The 13,526-nt window shown below is 33.3% G+C and overlaps 3 protein-coding genes across 4 annotated transcripts; 1 reads left to right on the plus strand and 2 right to left on the minus strand.

Annotated features, from left to right (window-relative positions):
* Positions 1-906: 906 nt before the first annotated feature.
* On the plus strand, positions 907-4,279 carry LOC18600799 (plant/protein). The gene is made up of 9 exons (XM_007031469.3): positions 907-1,056; positions 1,587-1,925; positions 2,226-2,259; positions 2,441-2,668; positions 3,037-3,126; positions 3,517-3,582; positions 3,677-3,768; positions 3,865-3,912; positions 4,027-4,279. Exons 2-9 carry the CDS (start codon positions 1,588-1,590, stop codon positions 4,142-4,144), a joined length of 1,014 nt encoding a protein of 337 aa, XP_007031531.2. The 5' UTR covers positions 907-1,056; position 1,587; the 3' UTR covers positions 4,145-4,279.
* A 332-nt stretch (positions 4,280-4,611) lies between these two features.
* LOC18600800 (glutaredoxin-like) lies at positions 4,612-6,524 on the minus strand. Its single transcript, XM_007031470.3, has 4 exons — positions 6,363-6,524; positions 6,180-6,268; positions 4,955-5,053; positions 4,612-4,873 (listed from the first exon to the last, which is right to left on the minus strand). The coding sequence occupies exons 1-4, from the start codon at positions 6,416-6,418 to the stop codon at positions 4,794-4,796; spliced, it is 324 nt and encodes a 107-aa protein (XP_007031532.1). The 5' UTR covers positions 6,419-6,524; the 3' UTR covers positions 4,612-4,793.
* A 528-nt stretch (positions 6,525-7,052) lies between these two features.
* Positions 7,053-11,826, minus strand: LOC18600801 (Isocitrate/isopropylmalate dehydrogenase family protein). Of its 2 annotated transcripts, none has more exons than XR_016026048.1 (15): positions 11,508-11,826; positions 11,333-11,376; positions 11,100-11,209; positions 10,280-10,317; positions 10,036-10,113; positions 9,669-9,722; positions 9,489-9,590; positions 9,301-9,389; positions 9,009-9,112; positions 8,807-8,875; positions 8,616-8,731; positions 8,415-8,449; positions 8,176-8,318; positions 7,713-7,857; positions 7,053-7,494 (listed from the first exon to the last, which is right to left on the minus strand). XR_016026048.1 is itself a non-coding variant. In XM_018118647.2 (15 exons), the coding sequence occupies exons 1-15, from the start codon at positions 11,788-11,790 to the stop codon at positions 7,398-7,400; spliced, it is 1,485 nt and encodes a 494-aa protein (XP_017974136.1). In that variant the 5' UTR covers positions 11,791-11,822; the 3' UTR covers positions 7,053-7,397. The 2 variants fall into 2 exon arrangements, 1 of the variants encoding a protein (XP_017974136.1); XM_018118647.2 differs by having other exon boundaries at positions 7,713-7,835; positions 11,508-11,822.
* Between the last annotated feature and the right edge of the window lie 1,700 nt (positions 11,827-13,526).

Raw genomic sequence — 13,526 nt, forward strand, 5'->3', positions numbered from 1 at the left:
ATGCATTGGCCTCAGCAGTCAGGATTATACTGCTTTGATGTATTGGGACCCTCCTTCAGAGGGTTGGTATGATTGAATATGGTTGGACCCTCAACTGGGAATGTAAGGCAGGAACTCGGGAATAAGCATGGACCATTTTTGAATATACCAGAAGCATTAGCATGGGAACAACATCAATGGAGAAATTGTCTGTTACTTTTTCATGATCCATCTGATAAATCCAACCAGGCTGCAACATCCTGTCCACCAAAAAGCATGATTGGAAATGTAGGAATTGCAGAAATTCACTTGTGGCAATATTGAGATTAAGCAAAGCAAGTCTTCATCAGCAACATAATAAAAAAGGGCCAAGATGACAGAAAGCACAAATCAAAATGATCAAACACTGTCATTAGCCAATGCAGAAAACTAAAGCAAGCCACCCCTCAACACTTCCATTCCAACCAAAGCCTATTGCAGATCAAAATGGGCTTTCCTGTCAAGTTTTCGGGATGTCCGGTGGGCATGGGCCTTTATATTTCTCCCATTTTATAAATGGGCTTAACAAAAAATATAAATGATGCTTTTTATTTTTTATATTTTTTATTATAAAATATTAACAAAATTCATCCAATTATGAATAAAAATACTAATTGTATTAAATTATTTTCATTAAAAATATATTCTTAATTCTAATACTTTTAAATAAATTATAAATTAATATTACAAAACCCACATCAATAAAAAATTAAAATGAATCTCACGAATATAATATGAGACTTCCACCAAATAAAATAATATTTCATAAAGAAAAATACTTAAAAACAAAACTAAATACACCCAAATGTGGGCCCTAGAATGACCAAATTAAGCCAAATGGCGCCACCTCGTCGCATGGTTGCAAATTTATTTCGCGCGGCTCCCAAAAGGAGTGAATTGAATTATCCATTTCCTGATATCCAATCTAACCGAAAACTCCCCTGTTTCTCATTTCTTCCCCAACTTTCTTTTTCTATTAATTACAATTCTTAAAATTTATACAAATTAGAGGAACAATTCTGTTTCATTGTGTATTCTGTAAGTATTCCTTTTTTTTTTCCTTTTTTTTTGAGTTTTTGATTTTTCCATTTGGTTTATGGGAAGCAGAGGCAATAGCAATGAAAATTGAAAATTTTGGATTTTTCTCTTCACTTGTTGGAATTTGTAATCAAATTTTTTTATTTATTAATTTCAATTCATTCTTGATAATGGGTTCTATTTGTATCAAGTTGTTGCTATTAATATTATCCAAAAGTTTGAATTTTTTGGATTAGTTTGATTTTCATTGATTAAATGCTTATTAATTTTAGATACCCTTTTCTGTTTATGATGTAATTAATGAATTTTATGTATTTCAAGAATCTGCATGTAAAGTTATTTAGCAAAAATATGAATTAGTTTCCTTTCTAAATTTTTTGGTTTTATTAGGAAATTGAAAAAATATCAAATATGAATCAAACATTTGATTCATAGTTATGAAAATAGAAAAAAAATAATGTCTTTTAAACAAAAAAATAATGAAAAGAAAAGGGCTGTTACAATTTATAATGGTGATTTGCTTTTTGCAGGATGAAGCTGTTGGTTACTGCAGATTCAACAACCTTGAGTTACTGGTTGAATTGGAGGGTCTTGCTATGTTCAGTTATTGTTTTGACACCAATTATTATAGCATTGTTTATAATATGGAAATATGAAGGTTTGAAACAAGTGAAATGTGAGGGAAGGGAGAACCAGGAAGGTATAGGTTGTGATGAGTTATACAATGATGATGTATGGAGGCCATGTCTTTCAGAAATCCATCCTTCTTGGCTGTTGGTTTATCGATTTGTTGCATTCTGTCTTGCCTTGGCAACAATTATATCCAAAGTTGTTACTAATGGAGGTGGCATTTTTTACTATTATACACAGTATGCAATCTATCTTCTCAGAACTTGTCTTGGCCTAGGTTACTAATCCTTATTAAACTGCTTCTATCTTTATATTGGAATCATGATATTTTAAGTAGATTGCATCTATGTGTGCTGCTGTAGTTTTTTTTTTTAAAAAAATGATTATGAGCTTTAAGCAAATGTTTTGCCCATCTAGGATCATCTGTTCTTCCAAAATCATAAGTATTTTGCCTTATAGTTCAAGCTTCCTAGTGATTCCAAAAGGTGTTTTCTGAAACATTCTAACTTTAAGTTATGATGTCTTTCGGTGCTGGACAGGTGGACTTTTACTTTGGTTACCATTTATTTTGGGGTATGTCTTCTGATTTTTTTTCTTCCAATCCTTTGTTGAGATGTTTCTGCTTCTGCAAAAGCTTCCAGTTTTGATGGAAGCATATGTTACTGTTTGTGCACAATATGTATTGAAAACTTGAACTTTTCTACACCAGAATCCTGATGACTGTTTGGATTATGATTTCCACTTAATTTTGCAGTTTGGAACATTACTCTCCCTTCAAGGGTGCTACCAGCATCAAAAGATAAGCAGCTGTGGTTGTAGTAATGTACAGCATTTTAGGATAGATGCAGAGCAGGGATACTACATGCCTTTAAATAACAGAAAAGACACAAATGTACAGAGAAAAGCCTTAATTCCCCAGGAAAAATGCAATGTTTCACAAGCTGCAGGCTTTTTTAGTTATCTCTTCCAAGTTATATTCCAGGTAAATTCTATTCGAAGGGAAGCGATTTCTCTGTTATAGAGAAGCAGCATGCTGATATGGATAGGTTGAGTTTGTAGCATTCAAATTGGTGGTAATTTAAGAATCAGTTTGCTCTTGTGGATCTGCTTCATGTTTATAACATTACCTCATTGTTCGCACTTCATAGGGGATCTTTTTCCATTTAACACAAATCAACAATCTGATGGTTCAAAACCTTCTAGTGTAGATACTAGTATTTTGAATCTAAAAACATGTTTATAGTATTGCATTAAATGCTACTAAAAGATTTTAAGAATGTTCTGGGAGTCCTTTCAGCCTTATTCCTCTAAACTTTGATGTTAAACCTCAAATTTATTTGTCATATGCAGATGAATGCTGGAGCAGTTATGCTTACTGACTTCATTTATTGGTCCATTATTTTTCCTTTCCTTACCATCAGAGACTATAATTTCAATTTTGTAAGTTCTCTATCCCTTTGCTTATCTGGTTTACTGCTTTTGAGCTCCTGCTGTCTGTGAACGTGTTCAATACTAGGAAATCAATCACAAGCAACTCATGTCAGAAGCAACCATGACAATCATGTAGTTCAAGTTCTTAGAATCACAGCCAAACTTGCTTCATGTCAGAAGCAGTGTTGAGGACCAATTCATAGCCATTTCTCTATATCTTCCCGTCTCCAGTTGAAGATCCATTCATTCTGTTTATCTCTTGATACTTTCTGACAAAACTGTTGGCTGATGTTTCTACTTGAACTTGTCCTAGATATATTTCCTTTTCTTATGCCCTTTTGTGTTATCTTACTGCTTATGGTCTATTAAAACTGAACAATCCACATTTCCATATGTCAGATGACTGTGAATATGCATACACTCAATGTCATCCTACTTCTGGGCGATGCAGCCCTGAATTGCTTGGTAAATATACGTTGTTTTTCCATCTTGTTTTATGGATATGGCTTCTCCTTTTCATCATAATCGCCTTGAATTGTATCTCTCAACTACCTTTCAGCAATTCCCTTGGTTTCGGATTTCTTACTTTATCATATGGACGGGTGCTTTCGTCATTTTTCAATGGATCATTCATGCTTGTGTCTCAATTTGGTAACATTGGTTTTGCGCTTTGTCATTCCAGAATCCAGATATATAATTGACATAACATTTTTAGTCAAGAACTAGTGATGATTCTCTCTGTTACAGGTGGCCATATCCATTTCTTGATTTATCATCACCTTATGCTCCATTATGGTACATCTCTTACCAAAAGTTCCATATCCAAGTGAATTGTGAATGGTTCAAACGTACATGAACTCTTATTCTTTGCTGTTCTCATCCATTTCTGTTTTTTGTATGCTTTTGCAGGTACTGTCTTCTGGCATTCATGCACCTACCATGCTATGGCATGTTTGTATTGATTGTAAATACCAAGCATTACCTGTTGTCAAAATGGTTCCCTCAGTCTTACCGGTGTTTAAGATAAAGAATGTCGGTTTTGTATTTTGTCAAAAAGTTGGATAGGGAAATTTTGGGGCTTCATGGAAGTTGTTTTACAGATTCAACCAATTGTAAGCAGATGTATTATACTCACATTATTGCCTTGTGTTGGTTGCTAGAAGACACGGGAAGACTCATTAAGGCTCCTGCCATCACCTTAATCATACCAAAGAGGACCTAACATGAAGAAACCTATCATCCTCCTTCACTCAGTGTATATTATTACAATGAATCTTATTTTTACAGAAAAAAAAAAAAAAGAAAATATATTTGAATTCCTTGTTGATTATGGGTTCAATGCTTGGATTGAAAGGTGATAATGATGGAAGTACAATGTTAGGTTTTAAATTTGGGCCAAAACGGAGAGCTTATAGGGCATGTAAGGGTTGAGTCATGAAGAATTGCTAAACTTGCATGCTAAAGTCTAAACAAACTTCAGCCAAGTTTAAACCATACATGAAACTCTAAATTTCCATAGCTTTAGTAAAAACTCAAAAGAAAATGCAAACGTTTAAAAGTCAAGTCCGATATCCCTATGCCAAACCGAGGATTCAGCTGACAATACATAATCAAAAGAAACCAAACTCGGTATTTATTAGAGTATTGGACTCGACAACAGGCAGCAGAACTCTATTCTAACCGGAAGGTTTAGCAACAGCTCCAGCTTCAGTTAGCAGAGGAATCAGCTTCCCTTCCTCATGCAGAGTTGTTGTAACTGCAAGATACAAGAACCAAGTAATTAGTAAAGGAGCAGAAATGGTATTAAGAATATTGTTCAAGAGTTTAAAGCACATACCGTCACAGCCACCAATGTGCTTCCCACCAATGAAAACATTTGGCACAGTCCGCAGGCCAGTCCACTCTGCCAGAGCTGCTTGAATTTCACTTCCATCACCTTGAAATACAAAGATGAAAGCCATAAGTTATTGACCCCTTTCCAGAGTTCTACTTTTACAACCAACGTGGATATTCCTCACTATTTCTTTTGAAAAGAAAAAAGTAAATGTTCAACATGACAGTCACAAATCTGATCCACAACTCACGTCAACAGAAGAAGTTTACCAAGAGAGCATCTACAGCTCCCATCCCATGGGAAGCAAACTGTTTCGATGTGCTCAGGTGCTTCTAATGGATTGAACTAAGACATTCAAATATCAGATTCAAGATAATGTACTCACACCTTCACAATGTCACCAAAAGACGTTCAATTACTTTTGCTGGCAGTTTTAACAGCCTTTATCAAAAGGTAATGAACTAACATCCCCTTTGTCTTATATTAAAAACCATATATTTGCATCTTCCAAATCTAATACAAAAAACATTGAACCCCACAAGAAACCAACCATGGCTCACTGAATTATAGCATCTTCCAAAACCCAACTCAAAACATCAGCCATACGGCTTCATAAACAGGACAGAGCCATGGAATTTGATAACGCTGCTACAGATTCCCCTATACTAAAGAAAGGGTCTCAAACTCAACATTACTTCCCACATAAGTTTCCAGCTGCTCCTTTTCTTGCAAAGCTTAAGAAAGCAACCACTAATGGCAGCCAGGTTCAATTAACTTAATCCCCAATATCAATTTAATCAATTTTAAATAAAAAAGTAATGTTTGGTTAACCAAATTAGATCTAATTGTTTTAAAAAAGTCAATCAAAAAGTTTAAGATTAAGCTTTATATCCTCAAATGCTAACAACAACAAAAAAAATCTCGAAATACTTTTTTGGTTTGTGATGTATTTACTATATAAGATCTTTTACTAATTTACTTATATTTTAATTGATTGTTTTATAATTGTTTCCTAAAGAAGCCAGAACTTTTCCAAATAATCTAATCGCAAACACAGCCTTGAAAACGATGTTTAATTTTTGTTAAGAGATCAATTTCAAGATACCAAACAGAATCCGATCAAATCAATACTAAAGAAAATTTAATCAATTAAATATACATATCAAGCCTCAAATCACAAATATATTCCAGAATCTTAAAAAAGAAAAGAAAGGAAAAGGAAACTAACTTTCATTGTTGAGTTCAATGGCCTTGAAAGAGGCTCCAAGTTGTTGAAGCAATTGCTTCACGTTCACACAGTACGGACAGTACGACTTGCTGCATCACAACAACAAAAATACGTATAAAATTACAAATTCGTATATGAAGGATGATAGTGTACGTACAAGAACACCTACGTCAACATGTGTACCTGAAAACGACGACGGGATTGGCAGAAACGACCTCCTTAGCCTTCGGCAAAGCCATTTCTTTCTCTCAAATTCACACAGCCCTAAAATATTCTTCCAAGCTTTCTTCCGTGTTAAGAAAGCAGCGTCGTGGTATTTATAGAGGGAAAAATGAGAAACACTGAAACAGAGCGTGTATTGCGTGGGAAAGCAGATGTCGGCCTGATGAAAATGATGTGGGCCGTTGATAAGATTCCAATCACATCAGTTAGTATTTGTTGTTTCGTGTCGTCTACACAGTGGCAGGCCGCTACAGTTAGGGACCCACCACTAACAGACAATGATAAGAAGGGAAAACTTAGCTTCCATTCCTGTAAGTGGCATGTTCATTAATTTTTTAATACAAAAAAAAATTTTATATTAGATGTAATAGACCTTTATTAATGTAATAGATGAAAATATCTTTTATATATCAGAATAGTCATTCATTGATGTATCACATTTGTGGCATCGTTGCTTAGGTTGGTGGAGTGGCCGCGTAGGCGTTTCAAGGGTGGCAATGGCATGGAGGAATGCGAATTTTATTGGGACCATGGAATGGACACAAATAATCAGATGCTCTCGCTTTGAGAAAATATCAACAACATGAGATGGACAGTGGGAGTAGAAAATTCCAGGCATATGACAACAGATATCAAAACTACGACGTGTCATGCAGCTTAAACTACAATTCATTCACCATCCCATATTCCCAATTTCAAATGGGTGTCATGTACACCAGCTTCATAAGAATGTACATCCAGTGGTTCCAAAGTCCTGGCATTTAAAAAATGGCTTTAACATTCAGAATGTTCTTTGCGCCTCATGAAGCAGTCTCGTTACTCATGTTATCTAAGAATGGCCTGATCATATTATTGTGCTTTTAAATAGAGCTATGCTATCGACTTGGCATTCTTGATCAAAAGAACAGCCGAGTGAGTCCTAACACGGTACATGGCCTCTTCCAAAAAATTCTTTAACCCTTGGAAATTACCTGAATGACAACTTCATATAGGTGTCTACTTGCACAGGGCTGGTTCCCAAAGCTTCGACTCGAGATTTATGGCAACAGCATCAATAAATTCTTCTGTGTTCAAGTATGACTCCCTTGATACCCTGAATTAATAAGAACTATCTCAGTAACTATAAAGTCATAACTTAATTTTTAGGTAACATGTGAATAGACAAACTTTTTAACGAAGGTATAAACAAAGCTAGCTGTAGTGGAGGTAAGAAAGAACCACCCAATGAAAGATCAGATCGAGGGAGTAAAGTTCACAACAGGAAACATTGACGTTATAAAAAATCATACATCAAGTGAAAATGGTACATACTTGGGTCCATGGATTAAAATGGCAAGATCCTTGGTCATTTTTCCTGCCTCCACTGTCTCAATGCAAGCAGCCTCCAACTTATGAACAAAGTCCAGCAACCTTTCATTTTCATCTAGTTTGGCCCTGCAAAAGAGATTGCATGGAACTTGAAATAATTGCTGCCATCAGTGTTAAAAATGGGGAAAAAATCAAATCTAAATTGTAAAAGTAAAAACCAGAAAAGTTTATTCCAACAGTGATAGACTACTTTGACCAATAAATTCCAATACATCAATGAAAGGCACATCATCCATATTAAACATGAAGCATAAAAGCAGTTTTTTTGCTTCTGTTTCAAATTCCTATGTAAAGTAAGCAGAATGAAACATGTGAAGGAGTTCATTTAGAATAAGTACTGATCAAAAATAATATCCCAAAAAGATGCTGAACCACTTTACTTGGATGCAGCAGAAAAATTAAATACCTGTGCTCCAGGCCTCGTGTCCATGCAAATATGGAAGCAATACTGTTTGTACTGGTTTCTTGTCCCTTTTGATGAAGCCTGAAATGTCGTGTTACAGTCCCATGAGCTGCCTCAGCTTCTAGTGTCTTCCCATCAGATGACAACTGCAGAATTTGTGATTATAAAAATCCGCAACATTCAATTGCCAAATCAAAGATACCAATATAAAAAGATGGGAAATAAAGTAATTTGATACAAACCAAGACAGAAGTCATCAGGCCCAAAGAGCCAAATCCTGCATATGGCAAACAAGAATGAATCATTTAATGGACATTAAACACATATAATAAATCATTAGTATCCCTTTTGGGTTTTTTTCTTCTTCTGTGTGTGGGGGGTGGGGGGATCAGAAAAAAACTATGCATAGCCAGCTAAATTTCAGAATAAGCTTAAAACAGCACCTTGAGCAAGTAGATCACTCTGGACATCTCCATCGTAATTTTTGCATGCCCAAACATATCCGCCCTCACTTTTCACGGCATATGCCACCATGTCATCAATAAGCCGATGTTCATACCTGGATATAGAATCAATCGTATTTAAATATCTAAACAGAAATCTAAAGCATACTTCACTATAGGCATAAACCAACCATATAGAATGTTCTTCAAACTTGTCCTTCCAGTTTTGTTCATACACCTCCTGGAATATGTCCTTAAACCTGCAATAGACTTCCTACGATGAGCATTATGCACTTCTTCCACAAATCAAAAATTAGAATAACCTTGAACAAAGAAACAGTCCAAGACATAAAAACATTTGGGGGAAAAAGCAACTAGAAACGAAAACATTACCTGCCATCATACTTCTTCAGAATAGTGTTTTTTGTGCTCAAGTAGAGAGGCCACTTCTTTGAAAAAGCCAATGACATAGAGGACTCAGCAAAAGCACGAATTGACTACAAACAACACAACGATTTGTTAAATTAGTTAATCAGAAGAACAAGCTGCACATCATGTCTAGAAAGTGGTGTGTGTGTGTACTCAAACTTATACATGTGGATATTTCTAAATATGCACTGCATATCTAGATATAACATGTAGATATATACATATAGAAAAACAAAAAAAACAAAAATTTACAAACCTCATCAACATTATACATAGCAAGTGCTACACCAGGGCCCTTAAAATTATACACATCAAGCTCCACTGGCTTGTCTCCACCTTCTGGGACTAAGAAAGAAAGAAGACAATATGCAGCAAAAAATTAGAATCAGATTTTTCCAGCTTAGCTACATTGGCACCATGGCCGAGAATGATTAATCAGCTCACCAAAAACCATTTTAAGCTTTCCTGGTCCGGTAATCACTGTATCAGTGGCACGATACTGATCACCAAAAGCATGCCTGCCAATACATATGGGTTTCTTCCAACCTATAACAGGGAGAAAAAGTTCATAGCAGCTTGCAACAACACTTTAGTAACATTGCTACAGCATGAAAAAATCATTACCAGGAACAATTCTTGGTATATTCCTGCATAGGATAGGTTCACGAAAGACAGTACCTACAAACAGAGCAACCCTTAAATCAGGAAGCACTTCAAATACAAGGAGAAGACAGCTTGTTAAAAGTTGGAGCGCTATTGCAAAGAATCATAATTTATCTGTTCTAAAAACTCATGATATATATATATATAGATGATTTGAAATCTTGTTTCAGCACATATCCATCAACAACAGCTTATGTAAGACAGAACTTTCAAACTTTAGGATACTATTTAAACAACTAAAAGGAAAAATCAAATCAGTCTATTCATGCTGATCATTTAAAACTCATCCCTGAAGTGAGAAGTAAACAGGAGATAATGAAAGACAAACCATTTAAGATGTTTCTAATAGTGCCGTTAGGACTTCTCCACATAGATTTCAGCCCAAATTCCTTGACTCTTGCCTCATCTGCATAAATGGAATCAACATAACCTGACTTTAGTTTATGTAAAGCTGAAGAGTTTTCTAAGGAAAAAAAAAGAAGCAAAAGCATCTAGCTACTTTCTGTATATAATCTGGAAATACATCAATCTACAAGACCAATAAAGCTTAAAAAAGCACAAGAATGACTAACCAGGAGTTATTGTGGCACATTTGATAGCAACATTGTACCTGAAAGAAATAAGGTCATTCTTTGAGACTGTAGGCTTTAAGATGGAAATAAAGAAACCCTAAAATTCTTCGAAACTTCAAGCCTTTGCTTTCCTCAACTATAGCAAAAGTTTTTCAGCTAAGTTTTAACACATATAGACGATGCTGAATAAATTCACCATATTCCATTCAGATACTAAAATAAAGAACCCTCTGCACAACTCTCTCAAACCACCCCGACATAGGCGAAGCTCTTTATCATCCAGCCTCAATCCAATAACTCCAGGAAACTACAAAATCATCATCATTTGTATTACTATAAAATATGCCTTGGCACTACGAAGGCTTTCTGCCCAAATCTTCCCAACCAAGCCTCTTTACCTCCTCGGCTCCTCCAATCATTTAAGCCATCCATCCCTCCTTAAAAAAGCAACAATCACATTTCACGGGGCTACTGGACATTTTACTATATTTCTCTATTACCTTTCACTTGACACCATAATGTAAACCCGATGCTGACCCCATTTCAACTAAAATATGGTAGAACACAAGCAGTTTAAGACTTATATCATCCATCGATTGTCAGGAAAATAAAATTTATTTATATATCTACAAATGAGATAATGTCTATTTGAGTGGCCTCATTGTATGTTAACAATGCAATTCTATAAACCTATTCTTGTTTCATCCACTAACTAATATCCTGCATAAAATATCTATAAAACCAAGTAGTTTCTAAAAGATAATAATAATAATAAAAACAACAACAACAACAGAGCATTATTCATGTCAGAACTACTTACTTTAGAGCTGCTTCAGCACTTTCAGTGGTAACATTGTCGTCAGTTGCATCACGATTCAATATCCCTAAATCAAAGTATTTTACGTCCAAATTCAAATAAGGAAATATAAGCTGCAATTAAACAAACAAGTATTAACATTATTAACAATTCTTTTTATTGGCCAAATTATTAATAATTCTTGAAATGTGAAAAAAAAAAGCTTTCAAAACAAATCACGAAATGGATAACCATACTTTTTCTTTTATCATACTCCAAATAATCCTCGTCATTTCATCACCTAATTATCAGAAAAGCAAAAAAGGAAACAATAATTAAGCAATTCAACAATACTAAAATTAAATAGAAAAATAAAAATAAAACAAGCAGAAAATATAATTCCAAAACGTTCTCATTTGGCGCCGTTTTTACCGTCCATTTCGACGATCGGATTCTGAACTTGAACTCGATCGAATCCAGTGGAAGAAGCGAAACACCGAAGTGAAACGGCGCGAGGGAAGTGAGAGGAGAAAACGACTCGGTTGCCGAGAGCTCCATTGCTGAAGTGCCTAGAAGAAGAAAAGAAAAGAGAGCTAGGGTTTTTGTTTCTGAGACCGAGAATCGAAGAAGAAGATGAAGAAGAAAATGAGGAAGCGAGCATGGTAGAGCCAGGTGGAGACGAGAGAGCGCGGAGTCGGAGAGGAAGTTTTAGCATTTTCCTTTACTGTGCGTTTAAATGACGCTCTCGTTTTAAAGAGAGTGGTTTGCCGTTTTGGATGTTGGTTTATGCTTTACATATTTTGGCTTGTTTGGAATGAGAAATGTCAAAGGGCGGCCTCATCATGGGCTCTGCATTTCAATATCGGGTATTGTGATCGAACGGCTAGGATGGAACGAGTATTTTAATCGAATAAAAAAATTGACTACTTGCTTGATTAACTTAAAATTCAATTAATCAGACATACGAATTTTTAAGTATATTCATAAATTTTATTTTTTAAGATTTAGGGTACTTGTTCATCACGGGTTTGGTTAATAGTCTTAGGATACTCACCGATTAAACTCGATTATAAATAATAATTTTTAATATTAAATTTTAATTTATATATTATTTTTTATTTATAAATTTTTTATAATTAATGTAATATTTATTAGAATTTTTTAATTATTATAAATATGATTTAAAAATTTAATTTTTGTATAAATTAATTTTAACTTATTAATTTAATTTTCATAAATAATATACATAAAAATTAAATCTAAATTTATTTTAATCGAGTATGTAACGGATGTGAATATTTAATGAGTAATATTCTAAATATTTATATATAGATTCGAATAACAATTCAAAAATTTAATCAGGTATTTATAAAGTTTGAATACTTCATCAAATAACAAGATTCGAATTAAAATGTCTCAAAAAAATTACTATGTAAATAATTTTTGAGTTACTTGTATTCTATTTGTTAAATATTTGAACTTAGACTTGTTAATTATCAAGTGAAATTCAAAATTAAATAACATAAATAAATAGTTGAGCATAGTTTAACTATTTTTAATATTGGGTTCGAGTTATTTACAAGCCTGATTAAAATTTAAAATTTTTTTAAATATAATTAATATATATTGTATAAATAATAATAATAATTCATTTACATATTAAAATTTTATTCAAGTTTTTAAATTTGAATTAAACTCAAACTTTAGTCAAGTTGGGGATCAATCTTTGCTTAATTTGACAATAACAAAGTCAAGTAAATTTGAGTCAATCTTTATTTAAGAGATACATGTACTTATTACTAAACTAAATACAATATAAACTAATACTTTCTCTGTTTCAAATTTGATATTCATTATTATTTTTAATTCGTTTAAACTATGTCTTGTTACTAACACTTACATATTTTACTTTTTTAATGTTCTATATTATAATTATTATTATTATATTTTGACATTAAAATTATCGTTTATCAATATTATAAAAAAAATTTAAAATTATTTTTTATTTTTGTGCCAAGCCAAAAGTAGATATTCAATTTAAAACAAGGGAGATGAGGAATTTTGCAATTTTTAAGAATATTTTATAATTCATTAACTCAAAAGGATAACATTTATAAATGTATTGTTTAGAGAAGTATTTTATAGAATGAAGTTTTGAGAATTGGAATTTGATGAGATAAAAAGAATTATAAAAGAAAATTAGTGATGTTAGGGATAAAAAAATAAAAAAAATGAGAAAACTATGCCGTACGGGTGTTATTAGGTTCGTAAAAATGTATAGATATTACTAATAATATGAAAAAGTCTAAAAATATATTTTAAATATGAGTAATTATGGATAGGGTTAAAAAAATTACCTATAAAAAGAAAACATAATAAATGTTGATAACTTAATATAAAATTGAGGAATTTGAGCCTTCCAAATTTTTTCATTGAAATTTCAAGAATTTT

The sequence above is a fragment of the Theobroma cacao genome, chromosome 4 (assembly GCF_053813885.1).
Source record: "Theobroma cacao isolate CCN51 chromosome 4, ASM5381388v1, whole genome shotgun sequence".
Classification (NCBI taxonomy): Eukaryota; Viridiplantae; Streptophyta; class Magnoliopsida; order Malvales; family Malvaceae; genus Theobroma; species Theobroma cacao.